This window comes from Poecilia reticulata, linkage group LG11 (assembly GCF_000633615.1).
Source record: "Poecilia reticulata strain Guanapo linkage group LG11, Guppy_female_1.0+MT, whole genome shotgun sequence".
NCBI classification, from domain to species: Eukaryota; Metazoa; Chordata; class Actinopteri; order Cyprinodontiformes; family Poeciliidae; genus Poecilia; species Poecilia reticulata.
The window spans coordinates 11,439,514-11,465,503 of record NC_024341.1 but is presented as its reverse complement, the minus strand read 5'-3'; the positions used below and the strand labels follow the sequence as shown (position 1 = coordinate 11,465,503).

General features: G+C 36.9%; 1 protein-coding gene across 2 annotated transcripts in view; it reads left to right on the top strand.

The window, feature by feature from the left end:
* vps50 (VPS50 subunit of EARP/GARPII complex) overlaps window positions 1-25,990 on the top strand; it is a 102,112-nt gene that overhangs the window by 11,186 nt on the left and 64,936 nt on the right. For both annotated transcript variants that reach the window (XM_008421739.2, XM_008421740.2), the window contains exons 5-9: window positions 6,089-6,142; window positions 14,464-14,534; window positions 15,032-15,149; window positions 16,220-16,255; window positions 16,584-16,666. In XM_008421739.2, the coding sequence (XP_008419961.1) occupies window positions 6,089-6,142; window positions 14,464-14,534; window positions 15,032-15,149; window positions 16,220-16,255; window positions 16,584-16,666 (362 nt within the window). The remainder of the gene's footprint in view (window positions 1-6,088; window positions 6,143-14,463; window positions 14,535-15,031; window positions 15,150-16,219; window positions 16,256-16,583; window positions 16,667-25,990) is intronic.

The following is a 25,990-nucleotide window of genomic DNA, read 5'->3' as shown; positions in this document are numbered from 1 at the left end:
CATGGTTTGCACTCTGTGTAAATTCACTTGTTTGTTCCTTAGATGTTTGTGGCTGTTTGTGGTTCTCTGCCTTTAGGCATTTGGTGAGCTGTAGTAACTGGTCAGGGTTGTGTCAGACAGGATGTTTGCTGGTAATTGTTTGTGTTTGATGTTGGGTGTACATGACATCTCGACTTGTGTAATTGTTCCACTTATGATCTTGGGAAGACATGACTTGCTTTACCTGCTGCCAGACCTGGAGTTTTTCGTTAGACCAACTATTCTGTAGAGCACTCTGGTCATTTTTAATTACTTTCTAGAAAGTCCTATAAAATTTTTTTATTGTCATCCTTTTTCTTGACAGGTTTTACCTTAAAGGCATATGTTGAAATGTTTATTTATTTCACTAAGCAAAACCAAGTAGGTAGACTGATTACAGTCTGTTTTCAAGTCTTTAATTGTGTTAATTATCATGATTTTCTACTTACAATTAATGAAAATGCAGCACTTAATTTCTTAGAATAAAATTTGACTATGGACCACTAAAAAAGACAATTTACAGAAATATGGGATTAATGTCTGTTTAAAGGTTATATTTCCTAAAGGTACTTTTTAATGTGACAAGCAAGCCTCATTGGAATGCATACTCTATAATTTACTTGAATATGACTGTCTCTGCAAATGTGGCCCATAATTACAGTCAGAACAAAAAATATACATTTTAATACAACTGGAACTGTGACACACCAGCCTGGACAAGAACTCATAATTATCTTGCCACCATGAGCATTGTGAGAATGCATAAGGAGGACAGAAATGTACCTCTGAAGCTCATTGTTAGAGAACAGGAAAGGCTGGCACTTCGGAGTCATTATGTATTAACAGAGATCAGGTATACTCTGAAGAAATGGAAGAAAATAAGTGTATCTTTCCCACCAACAAAAACGTAGAGGTGTTGAGTCTGGTAAACTCTTCTTGGACTTTAACTAGGACTGTATGCATTGATCAGATACAACTTAAGACAGAGCTGTTAGACAATAAACATTCCAGGTGTTTTTGACATACAGAATAAAATGGGGGGGGGGGGGGGGCATCTCATTTCCACTACTTGTTATGGTGGAGGATCTGTGGTTCTGTTGGACTGTTTCTCTTCTCTCTACTTTCATGTCTTAACCAGAGGTGACATTAGGTGTGAAGGGCTCTGTATTTTCTATATTAAAGTGAGTGCAAGCTGAAATATTTACGGCTGCATGGTGTTTTCTTTTTATCTATAGAAGATTTTCTGTGCTTAAGTAAGCTTATTATAAATGCCGTTTTGCATCAGAAAGGCAACTCAGCAGGAGTTGCAGCGAGTCTGATTGATTTCATGCTCTGATTTTATTTTGTTTGGTGAGCTCGAAGAGTTTGTTTGGCAGTAAGATCAATCCCGTTCTCTGCCGATGAGATGCGGGATAAATTCAGACATATGCTAATAGGGCCAGCTTGTCGAGACGGCTGAATTTTATGTTTTTGGCAGATTTTATTTGGAAGCGTGCAACAAGAATGAGCGGAAAAGTGAAAAAAAAACCCAAAAACATCAAAATGTTGTTGGAATATTCTGAAAATATTGAAGTCAAGATCGTGACTCGTGCATGTGCTGTGGTTCATCAAACTAATGGTGGTCCCCTGCAGCCAGCTCTGAACAGGCCACATTCCCTCTGAGGAAGCGATAATGATGCTTTTAGATTCTCAGCATAGGGGCTGCCCTGTGTTGGCCTTTCCCTCTGGTAGCTGATGTGGAGAGTCCTCCTCATGCTGCTCAGTTCACTGTTGGTATGAGCATATGTAACTCTGTGGCTCTAGTACTCGAAATAAGAGCCAGTCTGCCAATTGGACAATATGTATTTATATCTCTGTTTACTATTTTCTCTTCGCTCTTGCTGTGCCAGAAAGTCCACGAATGTCACCAACAAATTGACTTGTTTTTTTCTTTAAAGCCACATCATGTTAATCACCAGCTAATGGGGAACAACGTTCTCTGTGAAGAAAGAAGTGATTGATAAACACAAAGTATAGTACACTTGTGAGTTGGAAGGAAAAATACACGGTTTATTAAAAATGCTTTACAAATAAATATGGCGTGCACATGCACTCTGCCCGTCTTTTCCTCCAAAACTTCTAAATAAAATACAAGCTCTGTATAAATACAGCGGTTCTGTAAAGGCCCCAGAGGTTTTTAGAAAGCAGGGCCTGATCATAAAAAGCAGCCCAGGGTCTGTACAACTCACTCATTGAGCACTGTTCAATCCATCCTCTAATATAGATTGAATGTGGCACAATGACAGGCAGCTAAAAAGGAAAGGCCCGGCATGCTGAGCATTAATCAGCCAAGAAGCTCCTGGTAACCCTGAAGATCTGAGGAAATCCACAGCTCCAGTGGTTCTGTCATCCGTTCCACACATTGTGGAGTGATCTTCCACAAAAAGATTTTTTTTAAAAAAAGGACAGAATTGCTGAAATAAGGTGGTAAAATGTCCTTCTTGAAGTTTGCCATAAGGCTCCAACTGCCTGGCGACCCGTCTAGGGTGTACCCTGCCTCTCACCTGTTGACCCCTGGAGATGGGCGCCAGCACCCATCTTGACCTCACAAGGGATAAGGGGTCCAACCAAACATGAGGTGCTCTGGGCAGATGAGATGAAAAGTGAATTGTTTTGTAACTTTCATTATCGTGCCTTGTGAAGGATTTTCTTCATCAGGGACAGGGAAACTGCTCAGAATTGATGAGAAGCGAGATTCAGGTCAACCATAGAAGAAAACCTATTAGAGGCTGTAAAAGACTTGAGAGGAGGTTCATATCTCCAGCAGGACGACCTCCCTTAACATGCATGCAACTAGAGCTGCGAAGGAGTCGTGTAGATCAAAGCATATGAAGTTAAAACAAACATGGGCAAAGTCATGAAATACAATTGAAAGTTTGTGCCCAAAAAAAATGCTCTCGCAATTTTGAGATATTTTGCAAGGAGGAACAGGAGAAGAAATTTGTTGAGAAAATATTTGCTGAGACGGGCTGCAAAGAAATGTGTCCCACACTTTTAAGATTTTTTGGAGTAAAAATGTTGAAAACCATACATTTTTTTTCTCTTTTATTCACAGTAATACTTTGTGGTAATTGCCAATAAATGCACAAAAGTTTGTGATTGCTTTGCGTATGATACGGCTTAACAGTAGTGTATTCCTTGTTGCATCTTACCACCCAATATCAACGATGCTTTAACATAAAGTTTAATTTGCCTCTGCATTCCCAATCCAATTAGAGGAACAGTTCTCTGTAATGGAACTTGAAAGCTCGCAGTAATGAGTTCTGTCCTTCTGATCAGCTTCCTTATTCGCAGTGATGCGTATGCAATCATTGCCTGAACCTTGCCCGGCTGCCTCCGTTTGCTTAAATTTGGGTGGAACGATGACGCGCTGCAGAGTGAAAAGTACGAGTGAGTGAAAATGAACCTTGAGAGATTACGTCGATGCGTGATGGAAATAGACCCGCAGAGATCACTGGCTTCAAAGTAAAACTACATATCATTTTAGCAGCCTTCGTTTAAAAATCTGGACAAATCTTGATCCGTGATTTTAAATTGTCATGTTTGTGCCATTGCATTAAGAGTTGAAACTCTTTAGAATAACCTTTTTTAACTGCTGCTAACCCTGATCAGTGCATGCTTATTTTTGTCTAATTATCTCACACACTTGTGTTAATTTCTGTCTGAAAAACCTTATGTGTTCAAATGCAAATTCACATATGCATTTATATTCAACCTTTGACATGATTATATATTACAATCTTCTTGCTAATTACTAAGTAACAAACTGTGCAAGCATTCCTTCTGTCTGCAGAATTTAGATTATTTTGCTACAGTTTAAAAGACATTTTTTGTCTCCTGTGATATTTCTTGCCTTTTTTTTTATTATGTCATGGCAAGCCGATGATTTCCCCAATTGTTTTGTTGTGTTTCTTTGTTGACTATTCATCATTGGCAGCCGTTTGTTTTGGACAATATTTGTTCCATCTGCTAAATATTAAATGCAGCGTGCTTGCTTTGCTGCCCACTGACTGCACAATTAACCTCAGTTTGTGTCTGTGAGGGCAAGCTGAGAATTAATGACTTTGGCCTTGTGGCTCAGGTAGTTCTCAGTTATTCACAGCTGGTTATTTGCAGTGTGTGTTCACGCCGCTTCACTTTAGAACATTATAGTATTAAAAAGGTTAAATGCGCCGATAGGTGGCGCTGTGGGGTTATTTTGGCACATTTTTCAGAGCTTAAGAGTTAGCTTTTGCTTTTTTTCCCCCTCTCCCTTGTTACCTCGATGTCCTCTTTTATTTCTTCCAAGCATTTTTTGTAATCTTGTTTTTCTTTTTTCTAATATAGACTTAAATGTAAAAGCAATCCCCTTATTAAGATTTCATGAAAGAACCTCTCAATCGTCAAGTGGAGCCACATTTTCCATCTGCTAAGGTCTTCACTTTTCAGCCATGCATGCTTAACACATGTTGAAATGTCATCTCCACCCCGAACTTCATGCACAGCATACTAACAACTTGACCGCCTCCTCACCACTTTGAAAATACTTGTGCTTGGTAACGCAAAAAGAGATTTTCATTAGATGCATGCTTTTCTTGTCATTTTTTTTTGCGCATTAAAGGACATACAACAAAAGGAGACACCTTTTGTTTGGGAGATAAAATATATTATTGTGGAAAAACCTGAGGCAAATAAACAAAAACGGATAAGAAAAAATGTGGAAAAATATTCAAAACCATTGTACCTTTGTAAGGTATCTCAAACAGGAGTTTGGCATTTCAACAGCTTATGTCAGAAAGTTGTTGAGCAGTCTGGTGGTGGTTTGGATGTTATCAGTTCAAGCCTCATTACAGAAACTCAATGCATTTAGGTATCGGAATAAGAAGAAACAGATTTTTTTGGATGGATTCATTTTGCTTTCTATCAACAGTTTAAGGATTCTGCAGTGGTCTTACATTGGGCCTTTTGGTATTATCTCAACATTGTTTGTCACAGCATCTAACTGAGTCAGAAAGTTTTATAAGTTTTTAACTTATAAAAACTTTTAACTTTTAATAAGTTAAAAGTTAAGATTAGAGGAGAAGAATGATAGAGAATACAAGAAAACACACATGTGATCTGCTTCTACACCTGCAGAAAGAGAAAAAAACAGAATAGAGAAACCAAAGTGACAAACAATATATGCATATCTAACAATACCAGTGAGAAAACCTTTGCTCTGGTACTTTGTACATATGACACAACTTTTTTTTTTTTTACTTGATGTAGAGAAACCTAGATCCATCTGAAACAGTGTACCTTGTATTTTCTTACATGGTTCATTCAGAAAGAGTTTTTAAACTCACCTTGTTATTTTTAGCTGAACACAACCATCCCTTTACAACCGCAGTGTACTACTGATTGCCACTTCCAGCAGGGTAGCAGACCAAGTCACAAAGCTCAAATCATGTACTCCAGTACTTTTAATTGTCCACTTTAAGTTTTCAGAAGCACTTTGTGTTCCTTGCGTTTCCATTCATACAGAAAGTAGCAGTGAAATGTCTACTACTTTCATACAGAAAGTAGCAGTATACTAATTTTATAGCCATACCTTTTGCGCTGTGCTTCAAAAGTACAAGGCAAGCTTTTCAGAAAATGAAAGCTGCTTCAGGTTATATATGTACGTATATGCTGTATGTGTGTGTGTGAGTATTGATTTGGTAAAAGGAACAATGCAGAGAGCGAAAACCTGAAACTGCAATCTGAACAGCTGTAGCAAAGATCTCCCACAAAAAAACAAGACTTTCTATTGAGAAAAATATAGAATGAAGTCTCACTGAGCGTGAGAGAGAGAGGGAGAGAGAGAGAGGGAGAGAGAGAGAGAGAGGCGCACTCTGTTGAAATGCTATGGCTATTTGGTGATTAGATACAGAAATCATTTGTGTTATTCGTGGCCCCATTCTCAAAATACAATTACAGTTCCCAATCTGTTTCTGTAGAGTGAACTTGTGAATATCTTTGCTCTTTTTTTTTGCCATGTTTTCATTTTTTTCTTCTCCTTTTCTTTCCATAGGTTTCTAAAAGGGTCGCTGATCTCATTCTGGAGAAGCAGCCTTCTTATGTCAAGGTAGGTTTCCATTGCCAGCTTGAATACTCCCATCTTCCCAAATACTCTGCAGGACCATCAAAGTAGTTTCTATTCCTGATATTCTCTTAGGGATCAGCTTTAGCTTACATTGGTGCCATTCATTTCAGTGAGTGCATACAGTGCTACAGCCTTTGCTTCTGTCAGCCATTTTGTGGAAACTGTGTCTAAATTGGATTTGAAGTGTACATACAGTGCAATCTGAGCAAAGTGATGCCTTAAGCTTTCATCGTAGAATATGCCAGGTTTATTTGAAATGCAATGGACACAGAGACGGAAAAGAAGTGGGGGAAATAAATTGAGAGAGCTGGGATAATAAGTTAAAAGTTAAGATTAGAGGAGAAGAATGATAGAGAATACAAGAAAACACACATGTGATCTGCTTCTACACCTGCAGAAAGAGAAAAAAACAGAATAGAGAAACCAAAGTGACAAACAATATATGCATATCTAACAATACCAGTGAGAAAACCTTTGCTCTGGTACTTTGTACATATGACACAACTTTTTTTTTTTTTACTTGATGCAGAGAAACCTAGATCCATCTGAAACAGTGTACCTTGTATTTTCTTACATGGTTCATTCAGAAAGAGTTTTTAAACTCACCTTGTTATTTTTTTTTCTTTGTGAACTCAGCAGCTGAAATTTAGTTTCAAGACATATTCGCTGCATGGGCTCTTTTGTGTTGTGTAATTGCTTCTTTGCTGAACTCAAAGCACAATATGATTGGACATTAGCTTATTTTGATGCTACCAGGGTGTCATGTTAGCTACCAGAACTTTGGTAACCATAGTGATAGGAAATTAGACTCCCTTCCCTGAAAAGTCAAGAGAGGGAATGTTGTATTTATTCATAAAAACCTAAGCCAGACATACTCTTCATGTGATTGCCTTGTGGCTTTTAGCAATTAGCTGAATTTAACTGCGTTTTTTAAAATTTTATTATCCTGCACGTCTTTGCTTAATCTACTATACCCTGAAGAATAGATGGGATCTGACTGGAGGTTGTATTAAAATTAATTCTGCATAATTTACCAAATTTAACAGCATTGTCTTCTGTTCCCTTTGCTTCCACCACTGCCCAAACAGATAGTTATGTGCTGCATTCACTTATGCTCGGACATGTTGTATTTACTTTATTCAGATGGCATCGGAGTTAATCCACACTTCAATTTAATCAATTTTTCTTTTGTTCTGTGAATTATGGTGCATGATCTGTGATGCAACGAGCCTGCAAGAATTTACAAGTGCCACATTTATTATTTTTGCTACTACATCTTTAATTTAACTAAAATACATAATGTGTGACAACTCTAATTGGCAGGGAAAGTATGACCTTGTTGAGGCCTTTGAAGATCTGTTGATGCTTTCGAACACCGATGATTTTTTAGTATTTCATGCCAATACCCCACAACCAGGAAAAAACAGCAATGCTCATTGGTACGCATTTGCAGTTTTCCGGCGCCATTTCTAAATTGGTACTACTTTGGTACTTACTTTGTGTCACTATCAAAATTATGTATTCACATTGAAAACGTCGTGTCCAAAATCACTTAAAAACATTGGTGGCTTTTATTCACTTCCTCATATCAGTTGCTCCTGCATATGTTTATGACTAAGAACATAATCCTTGACGATATCTTCTCTCTTCTTCTCCTGCTGTAGTATGATTTTCTACTGTTGTTTTGCTTTTCTTATCAACCCTTAGTGATCTTTTACAAAAAAATCCACAAAGAAAAACACATCCACATTTCTTTAATCTGTTCTTTTGTTGAGTGTAACACATCAGTGAACCCATAAATCACAGAGCCACATAAATGCCTGGCTGCTAAGCATCTAATATGATTCATAGCTGTACAGTGGTCAGTTTGATCTCTGATGATGCCCTCTAGGGATCCTTGGCCTTTACTTGTGTTCAAATGGTGTGATTCAGTTTTATAAAGTAAAAAAATATATATATACAGAAGCCAGAACCATTACTATTGATTCATTTATAAGTATTTTATAGAAATTTGTTTACTAATGTGTATTTATGCACTCAAGATCAATAAACAAAACAAGCAGGGATTTTTAGTAAAAATTCCCACTTGTATATTTTTGGTTAGAAATTAAGTTCTCAAACTTTATCATCTTCAGATGCGTAAAAAAAAAACGTTGTTTGCTTTTCCTCAAAATTCTAATAAATTACCTCAAAATAGGGTGGACGAGGTAAATCGAAACCATCGCAAAAGAGTTCAACTGAATCAGTGTTTACTTGCATAGCACCTTTACAGTGCTACAGTTTTTCTTTCTATGTTGCAGCTGTATCTCTAAATGGATTCAATTCTTTTTTTTTTTCTTTACAAACTTTGCATAAACATATTTGTATAAGTATTTACAGCCTTCGCCGTGAAGTTGAAAATGAAGCTCAAGTGAATCCTGCTTCTAATGATAATTCTTGACATGTTTCTACAGCTTAGAGTCCATCTGTGGTAAATTAAGTTGATTTGACAGGATTTGGAAAGGCACACAATTTTCCATATAAGGTTTGTGTTTTGACAGTGTATGTCAAAGGAATGTGTATGTCATTTAGTCAAAGGAATTGTCTGTAGACTTCAGAGACAGGATTGCTTCAAGATGCAAATATGGGTGCATAACGATTTGTAAAGCTGCAAGGCCCCATACTTCATCCGAAGTGCCGAAATCGACTTTCATTGACAGAGATGTGTGACGGAAATTGCGTCATTGTGTTTTGCAGAGAGGGATCTGCCTCCCATTCTCGACTCCTGGCCCAGGTTGAACTATTTCCACAGTGCTATGTGCAAAGTGCTGTGTGATTGGTCAGAAGTTTGTTTCCGTGTTAATGGATATTTCACTTCAACCTGTCTGCTTCCATAGTCTAGTTTTTGTATTTGGAGGAGACATATTTTTGTGAAACATTTATTGGACGTGGTGAATAATTATGTACACTTGTACAAGTCTTTCATAAATAACTAAAACTATCCATGGCTATAAATTCTTGGAAGGAACTTGCAAAACCAAAACCGCTCCAGAAAGCTGTTGACCTCAGCCTGGAGCGAATCTTAACTTTTTTAGCAGGAGAATGCTAAAAAGCATACAGCCCGAGCGTACAGCCAATGTATCAAAGTAGTGGCTTCACGAAAGCTTTCTGCATGTCCTTTAGAGGCCTGGCCATAGGCCAGACCCGAATCTGCATAGACATCTCTGTAGAGATCTGAAAATGGCTGTGCAGTGATGCTTCTCATCTATCCTGATAAAACTTGAGAGCAAAGAGGAATTAGCAAATCTGCCAAAACAGAAGTGTGCCAAGCTTGTGAGATCATATTTAAGAAGACTTGAGACGGTAATTGTTTCCAAAGGTGCATCAACAAAATATTGAGCAAATGCTGTCTTCATTTTTTTATATATATCTGCAAAGAATAAGAAAGAAACTTTTTTCTCATTTTGGGATTATGTGGTTTTGAGGGAAAGTAATAAATTTCATCCAATTTTGGAATAAGTCTGTAGCATAAAAAATGAAAATAGTGAAGCACTGTGACTACTTCAGTATGCACTGCACTACGTAGTCGCTCATCCTGCCTTTCTCCTTGATTGAATTTTTCTTCTGTTATTGTTGCAACTTTACCAAGAATTTGGAAGTGTAGCTTCCAGGTATGAGTGGGTTTGAAATGACTTAACTTAGCAGAATAGGAAAAAATTTATGTGGCTCTGCAGTTGTTTTTGGAGTATGTGTGATTGTAAAAAAAAATTAAAAATTCACACACTTGAAGTTTTCACAATTTGCAAACATTACAACTACAAACTAGTGTTCAAAGCTCTTATGTGTTAGACCATTACAAAGTAGGACATAATTGTAAAATTGAACATATTCACCCCCTGTATTTTGAAACATTCAAATAAATCCAGCTCATCCAATTGCCTTGAGAAGCCACATAATTAGTAAATACTACTAATAACCTGTTTGATGAAGACCTCAGACGTTTGTTAGAGAACATTAGTGAACAAACAGCCCCATGAAAACTAAGGAACACAGCAGACGGATCAGGGTTCAAGTTGTGGAGATGTTTAATGCAAGGTTAGGTTATATTGAAAAAAAAAATAAAAATACTTAAACCTTTGCACATGTCAAAAAGTGTCAAATATGGAAAATAATGTGGTGGAAAGCTAACACTGTGCTTTACCCTGAGTCCACCAGGCCCACAGTTAACTATGGATGTGGCAGCATCTTGTTGTTAGGGTTCTTTTCTTCAGCACTCGTGTGAAAACTGGTCAGAGATGATGGGAAGTTAGATATAAGAAGAAAGGTAGCCAATCGCAGGGTAAACCTGGAAAACATACTAAAGGCTCCAAAAAGCATGCAGTTGTTCTGGCAACAAAATGTGGTTCCACAAATTGTAGATGCAGAATTACATCTTTTTTTGTTGTTTTTATTCGTAAAAGGTTTTGAAAAATCTGGAAAAGCTGGTTGTTGTGATTTTTTAATATTTGCACAATTTGTTTATCTCTGTCACATCATAACCCAGTAAAATCCATTAAAGGTTGTGGTCTTGTGACATTGCAGAGAAATAAAAAAAAAATCCAAGGTTCCGAATAATATTTTAAGTTGTTGGCACCCTTCAGATACTGGAGTGTCCTTTTATAACTCATGGCTTCCTAGACCAAAATGGCCCCGTATTTTACTTTTTACTGCACTCAGCACAACAAAGTGAGTTGAGCAAAGCCCAAACTGCAGCATCATTACGATGTAATGTATGTATAAATGTAAGGAGGCAGGGCAGAGTTAATGTGCTGAAGGGGTCACAGAGTGGACCTTTCATGAATATATGAATAAAACACCTGGAGAAAAACTTCCCTTATGACTAATAATTTCTTTCTCCCACTCGGACTGTATAGAACTGCAATCTGCCTGGACACTATATTAGATTCCGGTTCTCCTGTACGTTGAAAGTGGGCTGACTATTAAAACCTGTCGGTTATAACCCACCACTGTTGTACAGTTTCTGTATTTCCTCTCACACAGAATGAGCTCGCGGAGCTGTCAGGGTAATATAGGGTAGAACGAGTCAGAGCCTCAGGCTGGATTCTGGGCTCTCTTCATGTTCAACGCATGTAGTGTTGTGTGTGTGTGCGTGTTTCTGTTTTTATTTCAATCAAAGTTCTCTGTGCCTTTTCCAGTGTGTCACTGTGCACGTATAACAAGGCCTTTTCCAAATTCAGTTTTCCTTTTTTCGCTGCTATGTGTCGGTAATGACAGTCATATTTCCTGCAAAAGATTAGCTTCTGAGAAAATGAGTAGCTACTTTTTTTTTGGTCAGGTTTACCTCCAAATGCACACGTTGCCATTTCAAATACTCATGCCTGTTTACGTTATTACTACAGATATGCTTTAATAAAAACAGGAATTGCTAAAACATTTATGAATGTGTTTATGTTCAGTGATGATGCTTTTTTTCTTTTCTTTTTCTTTTCTTTTTTTTTTAGGATTTTGGCTGTGGAACCGCTGCTTGTGCACCCTCAGTCTTTTATTTCATTTTATTTCTGCACAGCCATTTTCAGATTTTCTTTTTCAGTGAATTTTGCACTACTTTGAAGACTGCTCATAGGAGAGTTTTACAATTAAGACTCAATTAGCTGCATGATGAGAGCATTGGATACAATCAGCTGGATTCATTTTTTTCCTCAGGTGGACTTGGCAGGTCTTTTTGTACCTGGCCATATGTTACTACTTAGCAGACATAGTCATTTTGGATATTATTTTTAATGCAACCATCTCCATGCCCTTTCCGTGTTTTATTATATTCCTTTCATGCAGAGCTGCTGTCTTGATTACATATTAGTTGTGTGTATTTACTACACACGACTAATCCAGAACATAGAAGATAAGTTCTAGATTAACAAAGAATTCAATCTGTTTAATTGATCTGAATCATTTCAGTGATGATCTTTTTCTTTTACAATCTCGGATACTGATTAAACAAGAAGTGGATGCAGTGTTGTCCTTTCTATCTTTGATCTGAAGGATGATTTTTATGAAGGCATTTTTGGTGCATTAATTTAAAGAAATTACTTTGCCATTTTAGACAATAATAATAATAATAATAATAATAATAATAATAATAATAATAATAATAATTAAACGCACAAAGTCAAACTGGCAAAAGATTTGATTAGCTTATTGATTTCAATTTCATCCAAAAGGTTGATTGGGTTTCTCGCTCGGAGGGAGGCAAGCTTCTTGCTGACTAAGGTTTTGACTTTCTGACTGTGAGCATGTGGGGTGTGCTAAGAGGGTGGTGATCAACCAGAGTACTATTGACCACAAATGACCCGAGAGAGGTTATTTTGGTTAGACTGACAGTATGAAAAGGGCATTTTGAAGGGACGTAAAGGGCAGACATTTCTTGTTGGTTAAAGAGTAAATCTAAAGTTTTTCTGTGCACTTTACCAGATCTCTAATTTTCCTAACATAAAAATGTATTTTTAAAAGTCACAATATTGCTCATGACTAAGAGTTTGCATAGTTTGCATAGATTTTTTTGAGTTTACATAAAAAAAAATCTTGCGTAAATAAGTGAATAGAGGTTTAAGTATTTTGTTTTTTTTCTGGTTAAAGCATAACTTTTTTTTTTTTCATATTCTTTTTCTGACCCCCAAAAACCCCCAACAAAACAAAACAAAATCATCACAAGGCGCAAGTCCCTCCGGAGAAAATCCTTGCTACTGAATAAACTCTTGCAACGTAATCTTGCTTCTTATCAAGGTCTTCGTCAACAGTCAAGATCATGAGGCCAGATTGGTTTGAAAGGACTTACCGAACTTGTGCCCGCAGCTGAATTAGCACTTTTGTTTTTCTGTTTTTATTACCGTTAAAATGGATTTCCTCAGATCATATTCTCCTGATGAAAGGTTTGTTTTTTTATCTGACAGTGTTATGAGACACTTTTTTTTTTTTTTTTTTTTTGAGAGCACTGGAACCTTTTTTTTTTTTTTTTTTTTTTTTGCAAAAGGGCGATACGGTTTTGAAAATAAGATCAAGCAACCAGCATCTTACACCTCCGGCATGACATCTGGGAGATCGCCACAATAAAAGGACAAAGAAAACAAGAAGAGGCTGCCCCGCGTTGTCTGAGGGTGTACTTGTTCTCGTCAGAGGTCACTGAAGTGGGATGATTGCCGAACTCTCAGACCAGACTGATCATTGACGCTTCTCTAAATGTCACAGCTCTGAAGAGCAAAAGGTTTCGCTCTTTTTCTTAGATGTATTTTAGGAATTGTTTTCTTGCGCTGTATTATTCGTTGGGACTCAAACGATGACTCCATAACTGAATTGTGCGTTTACTCACAGCAGAGTCCTTGTGATTCAGAAGTGCTCTGATGTTTGATATGCAGTTGAAATCTGATACTTTCATATGCTGCTTTTGCTCCATCTGACATTCAATCCAACTGAAATCAGGCTTTTCTAGACCAGTTATGGTTACAAAAGTATTTCTATTTACCAAGGACTCACAGAACTGCTTTAAAAATGTGTTTTTACCTCCTTAGATTCACATATTTAAATGTATTGCCTTACTAATTGAATCAAACATTTTTTGTGTACTTAAGCTTCTCACAACAGTTTGCCAAAGTTTTGGCCTTTTCTCCCTTTCATAACTGGTGTGATCTAGTCAATAGTTTCTAGGCTCACACATTTTCTATGCGACTGATATCAGGACTTTGACTTTGTTGTTCTGCCACTTTGAGCCTAATTTTGCAGTGTTGTTAGGGTAATTGTCAATTTAGAGGAGTTTTTCTTTAACATATACTTTACTCCTGATGACATGGTGTGTTCAGCAACTCTCCCAAAACATGATGCTGCCACCCTGTTACTTCTAGAATCTTCACAAGGTCTTTTTCTTTTACTTTTGGGTTGATTTGCAGATGCTGCTCTTAAATACACAATCTCTGGGACACAGAACATGTATGCTTACTGAACGGCACAATGACTGAATTATCCCCACATTTTTCATGCAGAACTTACAAAATGTTGGTTGAACAGATTATTGTGGCAGATTTAGGTATCTAGAAATCAAAGGAGTCAGACTTGTTAAGGTCGAAAACACTTTTTTTCTGTGATCTTGCCTGATTCAATACCTTACATCCATCCACAGATGTTCCTTCATTTGTTGTGAATCATCTGATCAGACTTTTACTAAGTCATGACAGGACTATCAATTTCCCAATTCTTTAAAAGGCATTTGTAAACCTTTCAGATTGAAGAAAGTAATTATGATTTTTTTTTTAAATATTGTCCTCCTTTTTTCACAGGAACTGGAGAGAGTGACAGCATTACAGGCCAATCTGCAGCTGGCAGCAGTCATTTGCACTAATGCAAGAAGGTAATGATTTTCTGTAACATGCTACCCAAAAATAAATTATCCTTGCAGAAATTGCCCCTGCAAATAAAATGCCTGTCTCATGACCGTGGTAATTTTCTCTCATGTATTCTCCATCTGCTCAAATTGATTGTTTTGAGCCCACTTTGATAACAACGCAGAAGTTGCAAATGTGGCAACATATAAACTCGGGGTAGATTCAGCCTGGCTGGAGTCAGGATTTGACTGCTTACAGCATTTGAGCCAAAAAGGCCTGTCAGATATTATGACTCAAGAAATATGCACTTTTAATATTGAAATGAATTCACAATAATATTAATAATTCAACTTCTGCTACAGATATTTGATCTTATGGATGGATTTAATTGTTAAGGACATTAAAGCTACATCCCAGCTTTTTTCCTTTGGCTGTATTTTTTTTCCTGCTTCCTGTTTGAATATATAGTGCCTTATACATGATTAAACTTGGTCAAACTCACTTTGGGGTTTGTTTTGGGAAGACAACTCAGAGTTTCCAAGGAGGAGTTCACGGAGGCCAGCCTGGGTCTGTTAGCCAATCAGAGGAGGCGACAGCTGCTGACAGGGCTACTTAAGTCACTGAGGACCATCAAGACCCTGGTAATGTTAACGAACCTCAAATGTAATGCGATTTAACACTCACAAAGCAATCAAAATCAATACTATCCAGCAAAATCATTTTTGTACAAATTAATTCATTAAGGATTTCTTGTAAATACAATCTATTGTAAGTAGAGACACAGAGGGGGAGACAATTTTTTTTTATCTGTTTTGAGCCTTACTGACACAAAACAGTGTCATAATTTGTTTTGATTTGCATTTGGCTCGTTCTTCGCTAATTACGTCGCCATGGTTACTCGAAATGCCAACAGAAATAATAGCCCGCATGCCGAGATCCAGCCGCATGTTTAGATATATACATTGTTGGGTATGGTTGGGTGCACGCAGCGGTACGAGCCGCATGCGGCAGTTATTTCGAGGTATTGAGCGATAGGTGCCTTCCATGCCTGGCACGGAGGCATTGAAATGCCTTGAAAAGCCTTGAAAAGCAAGGCATACCTATTCTCTGCTGCGGCAGGCCCCAATTAATAGCTAAAATAAAGCTATATTTTTCGTTACTTTACGTAATACTTTCTAAAGATAACTGTACAGAATATTGTTCGATTTTTGTCTTTCTCCTCTTTATAGAGCAACACAAATATAAAATGCCTTAAGTCCACCAGTTAAATGAGATGCTGTTTGTATCTTGCCAGGATTTAAAACTCTGTGTTTCTAATAAGTTACTCCTTTTGTTTCCACTCATGAATGTTTCTTGCAACCAGAAATATTTCTTAAATAGCTAAACTTTGTTTTTCTTCTCAGTTAATGGAAAAGCATTGCGGCTTTGCTTCAGGCAGCAGTCTTGAAAGAATAGAAATGAACAGAATATTTTTGCATTTTGAATATGCATCTGTGTAAAACCTTAATACCAGTAACTGGCTCATGCCTTGTCTGAGAAATGATTCAAAGTAGCCTTCAGTGCCACATAATTTTTATCTATTTAAAGGTATAGTTTGATCAACAAATGCAATGATATTTAAGACAATATCCGACACGATATGTTGATAAATATGCTAATACGGATATATTGTTTGATCTGATATTGTTTTCTTCTTCTTTTCACCTTACAGCAAAGGACAGATGTAAGACTCAGCGAGATGCTCGAGGTACTGTAATCCCTACAAACTCCCACAGAAATGTTCATAAACGACTTAAAAGGTCAAACATCATGAAGGGGTTTTTGCAATCGCTATTCCGCCCAAGGTTGCCAGGACGGTGTCCGCTGTGGCGACTATTTTTAGATAAACAATAATTCTTTGGGTCAGGAAGCTAATACAAAGAGAAGGGCAAACATATCAATGCCTCAACCAAGCCCTTTTTTGCTATTTATATCTAAAGTCTTTGTGGCAGGAAGCGTTTACAATAAAAATGCTATGAAATTTCTGCCTGTTTGTGAAATGCATTAAATGACCTCACTGCTCTGCATTCTTTTAGGAGGAAGACTATCCCGGTGCAATCCAGCTCTGTCTGGAATGTCAAAAGGCGGCCAGCACCTTCAAACACTATAGCTGCATCAGGTACAGTATGAGCAGATTGATGTGGTGGTGCAGCCGAGTCCAAGGGAGGCAAAACCTGCTACTAGCAACATTTCGTGATAGAAGTAGGACATCAGAGTTGTGTGGTTTTGGAAAAATCACATTTCAGTTCCGCTCAGACACTCACAGATCTTTTTTTTTGTTTTTAAATCGTGTTTCCTTTGATTAAACAGATCGAAGACTGCCAGACGTTTTTGATTTTTACCCTCCTTTCTCAAGGTTGGAAGTTGGTTGATCTGCTTCGAGATGTCTCACTTAGGGAATTGTTTCCTATTGCACTTTCTTTGTGGCTGCAGTGTGGCTCCTCCCACAATGTGAAAGGCTTAAAATGTTTAAAAGTGCCTTGAAAAACTAGTAATAACTATTGATTTTTTTCCACGTTACATTATAAAAAAAAACAAAATCCAATACATCTTAATTGGATTTTATGACGATAGATCAGCACAAAATATGCTTACAGAACTTTGCAAAGAAAAATCTGAACTGTGTGGCGTGTATTTTTTTTTTAAATTCAGCCTTAAATCTAATGAATATTAACAAAATCTAAGGCAGTTCAGCCATTTAATTCAGGAATGTTTGACCAGGGACAAATCTAAAAGTTGAAGTACCTCAAGTACTGGAGTATATAGACAAGTTAAGCATGTACGGACAATACCCCAAGACTTGCAACTTTATTTTCATTGAAAGCTGAATCAACAAGGAATTGATACAGAGGAGCTGAACACAAATTCATGCCACTCTTCTCAAATTTTTTTTCGTGAAAAAAATTAAAATATATCATTATTTTCCATCCACTTTCCAATTATTAACTCCTTTTTGTTAGTTTTTTTTTTTTTTTTCATAAATTCACTGTAATACACTGAAGTTTGTGGTTGTATATCAGTGTAAACAAGTTTAAGGAGTTATGAATAGTTTGCAAGGCAGTAAGTTTCCAGCTACAGGACAGTGAATGTTGTCTCACTGCAGGCCGAGTTTTCTTCTGAGACACGATGGCATATTTGGTATACATCTGGCAGCTTCCAATTTAAGCTTATTACTGCTTATCCCCTATTGAGAAAACATCCAATTACAAGATTTAGAGACTCTGGCAGGCACCCAGTGAGCTATGACATGCAGATGGTTAAACTGTGAAACACGTCAATGGAAAGGCAACTAAAAGAAACGATTGAATCACAGGAGACTTTCATTTACATGTGAGGAAACGTTACTGAAGCTCACTGACTTTTTAAACATCCACCCTTGACGTTTAAATGTTCCAACAAATGTATTTTTCCTGCTTTTGGATGTAGAGTAGGAATAAAATTTGTTGTGTTTAAGATTGATTGATGTAAATATATAAAACTTTTAAGACCGCAAGCAGCACACACGTACTGTATGTTGGTCAATTGTTTAAATATGTTTTGGTCACAGAGCCCAACCAGATTTTATTGTTTTGACATCATTCTTATTCGTGTGATTTTATTCAGAATAGCTTTTTAACTCCTCATGCTGGGGCACTTAATCTAACTGAAGCTTTTATAGTCATTAATAAAAATGTACTTGTCCTATGCTGATGAAATGTTGAAAAAAAAATGACTAGGGGACTATTTTAACAATACCAGCTTTGTGAAAAAGAGGGAAATCTGATCCATGAACAAATATTATACACATGTGAATAATGGGATGCTGAAACCTTCTCATTGTTATCCACTCTGAAGAGAAAAAGACCAACTGAGAGAAAAGAACAAAACGATTACTCTCCAGAATATCTATCCAATTTTCATGTCGTTCTGGTCTCTTAGAAATGTGTTAAACATTTTAGGATGCGGAACATTATTAAATAATCTTTTTTATTACTTAAGTAATCAGATCTGCATGTCATCTGCCAGGCATCTCCACCCCTTTTTTTTTTTTCTTCTTGAGGCTCCATATTTAAATCCTTTTCAGGCTATTGCATATCAGCTTTTTGTTTCAAGAAAATTATAGACCCACAGTACTTTCTGATAAATGTAATTAGCAAACAAAGCTGATGTGAATTACTTAATGTAATACTACATTGTCCAAAACGCTTCGCTCACCTCGCCATGCAGGATGCTTGATGTTCCAGCAATAACAGTTCTAAAATATGCCTCATTTTAGAACTGTGCAATCATAAAGGCATATCGTCAAGTGTTTAAAAAATGTATTTTTATTTCTGGGGGATTTTCCTTCTACATAAAAGCTACATCATGGAGACATGTTCAGAGATGAGTCGTCTACAGAATCAATTTAAAGGCGTTTTTTTTTTTTATTCACAGGAGGTTCTGGAGTTCTAAAGACCTAAAACTCTGTTTGTTAGGCCCATGTTTGTTTGATTCTCAGATGGATTTATAAAAGTTCACCTACTGGTGAGTCCTTTATAAGAACGTCTTGGCTCAACTTAATTTCGTCTTGGAAATTTTTGTGTAATGAAATGTTGTGATATGGCTCAAGTACATAACATCATAATCCAAAATATGTTATATTAGTCAACTGGTCTAAACAGGATCAAAATGAACAAATATTAAAGACAAAATTTAAATTATGTAGAATTGAATTAAATTGCAAGTGGAATTTGAGCGTGCTGTGACTGAATATACTCATAATCCCTCAAACTAGTGAAAAAATAAACTGATGCACTATGGTAGATGGTTATGAAAGTGTTAACAATGGGAATGTGATGGTACACAATAACATTGCAGAAATTTACATTTACATCATGGAGACTTGTTTTGCAGAAATTTACATTTCTGCAAAACAAGCGTTTTTTTTAGTTTCTCTCTGATGTAAATCTTCCACAGTTGCTGGTTGCTCGGTTGGTTCCTACCAGTTCTTTTAGTGAAGAGACCAACTAACCTGACTGACTGTAGATGCTGAACTATAGTGGATTCAAGTTAACTATAATATACTTAAGATGGTTTAGTGGAACGTAAGGCACGTCAGACTGGGATTAATGAATTGTCCATCACAATGTAGGTCTTGTTTTATGTGAATATCATGTTTGTTTTCATTAAGTAATGGCTCAGCAGATTCACAATAATCCCTGTTAGACAACCTTCTCAAATTCCAGCGATTTTGAACTTTTTCTTCCCCTTAAGGCAGTAATAATAATTACATAAACCCTAATTATAAAAGCCTCTATGGTAATACTTGTTTAATATCTTATGTGGCTGTCTTTTCTGTGCTATAATTTGTTCCTCTGAACACAGATTGTTGCATGAACCTTCTCTTTCTTCATCCTTGCATGTACTCTGTAGCTCAGGCAATTATAAAACATCACTGCCAGTGTTGGGAATTTCACCACAGGTGCCAGGGTTCAAAACGCCTGTGCACTGAGATAGTTCGCTGCCAGTGATAGGCTTAATCAGCTTTGGATGGACCTTTGGCAACAGCCTACATATATTTGGTGCTGATTTTTAAAATCCTCCACTCGGGCCTGTTGATGGGTGTGTCTGTGTAGAAATGTTCTGGGATGATTATAAAATGAAATGTAGCCGGCTGGAGGATGTTTTGCCTTGATCCCGTCTGTCCGTTCGTCCATTTCATTTTATGAGTGCAATATCCCAGGAATGCCATCAGGGAATATTTTTCATATTTGGCATCAGTTATCATTTGGACTTGTGGATGAACTAAAAGGTCATTGTGACCTCAGATAAATGTTTTTTTAGCCATAATTTAATAATTCATAATGATGTATCTCAGCAATGGCTTACATCTTATCCTGAAGCCTTAACTTAGTCTATTAGCTAAACTCTAAACCCTCAAATCAACTATTTCTGTTTCACATCTATGAAAATGACAGTGATTAATAGATTAATATTCTGTATTAATAGTAAAAATAAATCTTCAGGTAAAGTTTTCTTCTTCATTGTTTTAAGGTCAAATTGTTTTCCCCACCAAGCAACTAACACAAGCCCAGAAAGACAACCCTGACTACTTCAGAGCAGCTTCAGGTTTCCTTAGAATAACAAAACGGTCATCCAGCTACTGACTTTGTAACATATCTTTATTTTTCTTCAGTATAATCCCATCATTTATTGCAGAATTACGTTATATCTTCTGTTAAATAGAAATCAGTTTTATGTTTTGGATATAGTTAAGGTAGTATGTACGTAAGCTGCTGCTTTGTTGCCATTTGTTGTCATTTAATGTTGTTTTTTTTTACTCTCTTATTGGTCTAGGAACATTTAATAGGTAATCTGATTATCTGATACAGTTAATATAGTTCCTTTCTGATTTTGTGAATTAATTAGGGTTTTCTTATGAATTAGTAGAGTAGGCAACCAGAGAGGTCCAAGCTTATTTATTTATTTTTTTTGTAATATTTAAACAAAATGTTCCTTAGATGTTTTGTTTTACATTTCAAATGCACATTTGTGGAAATTTACAGAGCCAGAAAGAGAGAAAACAAAGCAGAGTAAGGTATATTTGTTGACCTGACTTTTTCTTTGCTTCTGTAATAAATTGAGTCAGCATGAAGCAAGCGAAACGTTCCCCATCGCTGTGGGAATCCCGTTTTTCTTTCTTTTTTCTTTTTTTTTTATAGGATCTCATTTATTAAACCTCCTCATGGGATGTACTTTGAAATTCCCCATGCTGACATATGCTGAAAAAGCAGCATACAACAATCGGTATATAAAAGTTTAAATAACACTCCTGGTGAGAAATGCTTGCACATTCATTATGCACCGTTTAGATCTTACAGTGTGTTTACATGTAAAGCAATTGTACCAGTGGAGGTGCAAGTGTGCAACTGGATGTCTCCGGGGTTCCTACGTTGTTAAAAAAGGTCTAAAAATGTTTAGTATTTGTTTATTATTCGGAGATAAATAGGTTTAAGGGAATGAAAATCCAGCAAAAAAAGCTTCCAGATTACAATTACTGGTACTTAATTTTCCAAAGTAAAAAATAACAAAAACAAAACAGCAAAAAAACAGAATTTCTAAAAAAAAAAAAAGACTTATTTTTAGTTTGCCACATCAAATTTGAGTTTTTCATTGACCCGTGAATTGTTTTGGTTTTTGAGTTACTAGCAGATACTCTCACACTGTCTTAGAAATAACAGGCCAATGTCGCTGCTTTCTTTAGGCTTTGAAATGCGTTGAAATGGCTATTTATTTACAGATTGATGAAATTGATATTTCACTTATCCTACACTGGTTAGGATAAGTCCAATCTACTCCAGATTTCTTAAGGTGTTGGATTTAGTCTGATTTAATGTTATTCATATGCTAAGAAGACCAAAACCAGACTGTGGAGTAGTTGCATGTAATGCCAGTTCAGGATTATGTTGCATGATTGGTAGGAAAGAAAATATACATATTTAAACTAGTTGAATGTTTCGTACTCATATGTATTACTAGTACTCATTATTACTATTATCATCAAATCAAATGTATCTAGTCTAATCATATTTTTTATAAAGTGTCTGCAAATTGGATCTTATAACAACTAACAAAAGATTCTCAGTGCGATTGTTATCTGGAGTCTTGGAGAATATTTGAAATTGATATTTTTAATTGTTTTAGGATTTGTTAGAAAATGTTGTCAGTCTTGTTAACGTGGCAGTGAGACAAACAATCTGTGCTACAAGGCAGAGCTTCCTCATTTGGACATCACATTATCATTTGAACAGATTTGATGCCCTACAGCAGAGCAGGAGTGGCCGGGTACAGTGAATGTGATTGTTCTTAAGAGCTGATAAAATGTTCAGATTCAGATTTTTGCTTGGGATAAGAGTTGGCTTTATTTATTTTTTATTTTTTTTATACTAACTGTGCGCTAAACAAATCAACTATTTAGGGGATGAGAAAATAAATCTTCATTTAAATTAGTCACTTTTATGCATTTACTCAGATTCTACAGAGGGATTGTTGTTTTTTTTGTCAAGCTATTTGAAATGAGAGACGGCCTCCTTCAGATCTGTTTCTGTGAATGTGTCATCTGATTTGATTTAACACCGTTCCCAAGGTTGAAATGATTTCTTCTGTGAAAACACAGTGAAAGCAAAGTACAACTCTAGATCAAAGCTACTCCTTTCGCTCCTTTCACCTTGAAATCTACAACCAGAACTTAACTTGTGCAGAAAAACAAGCAACATCTGCAGAGACGTCGACGAGAAATAACTAAATCTCGTGGTCAGGCATTCTCACTTGGACTAAAGCTCTTCAACCTTGGTGAAAGTCTCACCTGTTGGCCTTTCGCTCCTGCATATAACCTCGTCTGCTCTTGTGGTAGCATAATGTACCCTTCGAAGCCTACCCCATGCCTCTTATTTCCCTCCCCACCTGCTTTGTAATACTGGCTATCACGACTGCAGCCAAAAATGGTTCTCCCACAAAACACGAACATCCGTAGGACCCTTTAAGACGCTTATGCTTGTTTAGCAAGTCAGCAAATCAGTGTAAAGGGACAAGCCTCAAAGCCCTGCAGCCTCCTAATGCCAGCATTAATTGAAATAAGTTAAAAGGGGGTGAAAAAAATCTCCCAGATTTGTACATGACCCTGCTGAAACCCAGTGGCCGCTGCAGGGAACAGATCGTTAATTAGCTTTTTCTTCTCATATGTTATTTATGAATTCTTTCTGATCATAGAAGAGTGCCTGTATTAGGGAGGAACAGCAGCTGTGCACACAAGAATGCACAATAATTATTCCACGTCTACGCAGGATATGGACGGATTAACAGAAGCGAGAGATTGTTTTTATAATAATCAGTGTGCTAAAGATAATGGCGAGAAACACGCAGGTTCAATTTCCATTTTTCAGATTCAGTGAGTAATATATACGTCAGCCTTCCTGGTTATACTATTAAGCTTTAGAGGAATGCCTTTTAGCTGCTTTTCTTTTGCACAAGTTAATCTCAGTAAATTGGTGTCGTCTAAAAGTTAATCCATTCTAGCAATTCCGTTCAAAAGGAAAAACAAGCCTATAAACAGTAATTGTAATTGAGTGATGCTTTCCAAGGATTTATTTCTGTTCATTTAAACGAGTATAGCTTATAAACCAATGAATGTTGGATGAATGTAGGACAAATTAATACAATTACTTTTAATGCAGGAATTTTTTTGTTTAAGCATAATTATGGCCTTGACAATGGTGGAGAAGTAAAGTTGACAGTTTTCCTGAAGGCAGCTACTGAGCTACAACCAAAGCCTTGAGATGATGGTGATGTCAAGCCTTGATTAGGTATTGTAAAGTACAGCCTGTGTATGAATTTCTTTTCTTTTAAGAAACTGAATTTGGGGTTTTATTAGCCTGCAATTTGTAATAATCTAAACAGAAAGCAACACCTTAATCACTCTGTGTGTATGAATTGCTGGAAAAAATAAAATAAAATAAAAATCTTCCCTACTATGTTCTACTTCCCTAAATTGAACTGGCATGTCCTTTGGTGACGGCTTCCACCCTGAAAAGGCTCAATAAATCAATACAGACTTTACATGAAGGTGAAAAATCAAAGCATAAGTGAATACAGATACCAGTTCAATGTTATCCAGCTGTGAAAAAAAAAGTCTGAATATGCATGTCTGAACTTCAACTATTGAGTGTGGGCCATGTTGACACCTACTTCTTCCTAGCCGTTATTGTTCATTAACGTTTAATTGCTGTCATTTTCTAGGGACTGGCTTCTGTTCTTTTCCCTGTGCTCTTTTTTAATATCATTCACTGTGTGGTTTAGTTCCAGTTTCTTTGCTAGACTGGAACATCGGGACCAGCTAAAATATTCTGCAATGAACCAGAGTATGTTTATCCTCTTGGCGTGAGCTCCGAGGGTGTATCTCCTTTTTGTGTTTGCCAGAAGTCTGAAGCCTTTGCTTTTCACTCTTCTGGGCCTCGCCTATGAACATTCTAATGTATTTCCTCAACGGTCTGGACCTGACGCCGATCAATTCATCCTTGTGTAGTTGAGCCAGCTTTCTAACTTTTTCCATTTTCTTTGCCTTGGCTTCCTATCTTTGTCTCTACTTAGGGTATTAGCTTTGGCCTGCTGTCTTCTATTGTAGCTGAGAGTCTAATCTGTTCCAACTCCACTAATAGCGATTATAGGTACCACAATCTCAGAATTTCATAATTTTTCTTAACTTTCAGCAGAAATAGTTTAGGTTTTGACATCAAATTTATTTGCATCGTCAAATGTATCTTATGTTTCTTAAATAAAAAGGGATTTGGTGAAGGTATTCAAAAACAGCCCACCAAGGCTCAAGCCTACCAGGAACTGGAAACTCCCGTAATACCAAGGTGAATTTAACACCAGAATGAATTGACACAGACCCCCTGCTTAAAAATTGACACCTTCAAGCTGGAATGAAATTCAGGGCTATCCTCACAAACACTCCCCGAGAGTTTTAAGAAAAAAGAAAAGGATTTAAATATTTTGCCACTGGAGGAGTGAAGCTGCTTTTTTTTAACCAGTCAAGTATAGCAGTGGTTACATAATGGTGAGGGTCGTACCCTGAATCTGATATCGTAAATCAAAACTATACGCTTAAAAATGTGATGCATGATCTCACAGGACCGATGCCATCAATCAACAACTGGTTTTAGAATGGACAAAGAAAGCAAAAGTAAAGATTTAAGTCTTTTTGTTGCCTACAAAAAGTGTGTGAAACTTGCAACGGAGCATTAACGAAATCTTAGTGGTGATTTATGTATATTCCAGTCTGTCTAATTTTAGGGAAATTCAGCAAAGATTATTTAAATTTAAGCTTCCAATTCTTGTCTGTAAAGATAATTGAAATCCTATTATCTGTCTAGAAGAAAACGGTTCAGATAAATCAATAAAAGCCCCAAATTACTATGATATTCATTACAACGACGAGTGTGTGTAAAACCTCTTACTGGAACTGAGCATTTCTGACTTAGTCTAGCATCTCTTCTTCATTTCTCCACCGCCTCCTCATCATTCTCTCTCTCTCCAAGTAAAACTTAAGATGCTTCATTAGCAATCTGTTAAGGACACACACTCCCTTGGGCTGCCGCAGTCTCACAAGGCACAACATAAGAGCAAGCTGACCTGGTAAAGACCGCAAGCCAAGCGAGCACAGAGGCAGGGGGAACGGTGGAACAGCAGATGATTGTGAATGGAGGTAAAGGGTGGCAGAGTCACAAGGGAAATGACTTGGTGTCTCGGGATCGACAAAACAATCGCAATGCTTGCTGCTGCTGTGCAGCTTTTCAGATGAAAGCATTTTCTGAGTAGAGGCAAAAGCAGAACGGCAACCGCAAAGACAGTGAAGACGTCTCGTATACAATATTGAGTTATTAATTAAACGAGTTGTGCATTCAAATGTGACTAAGACACTCAGGAA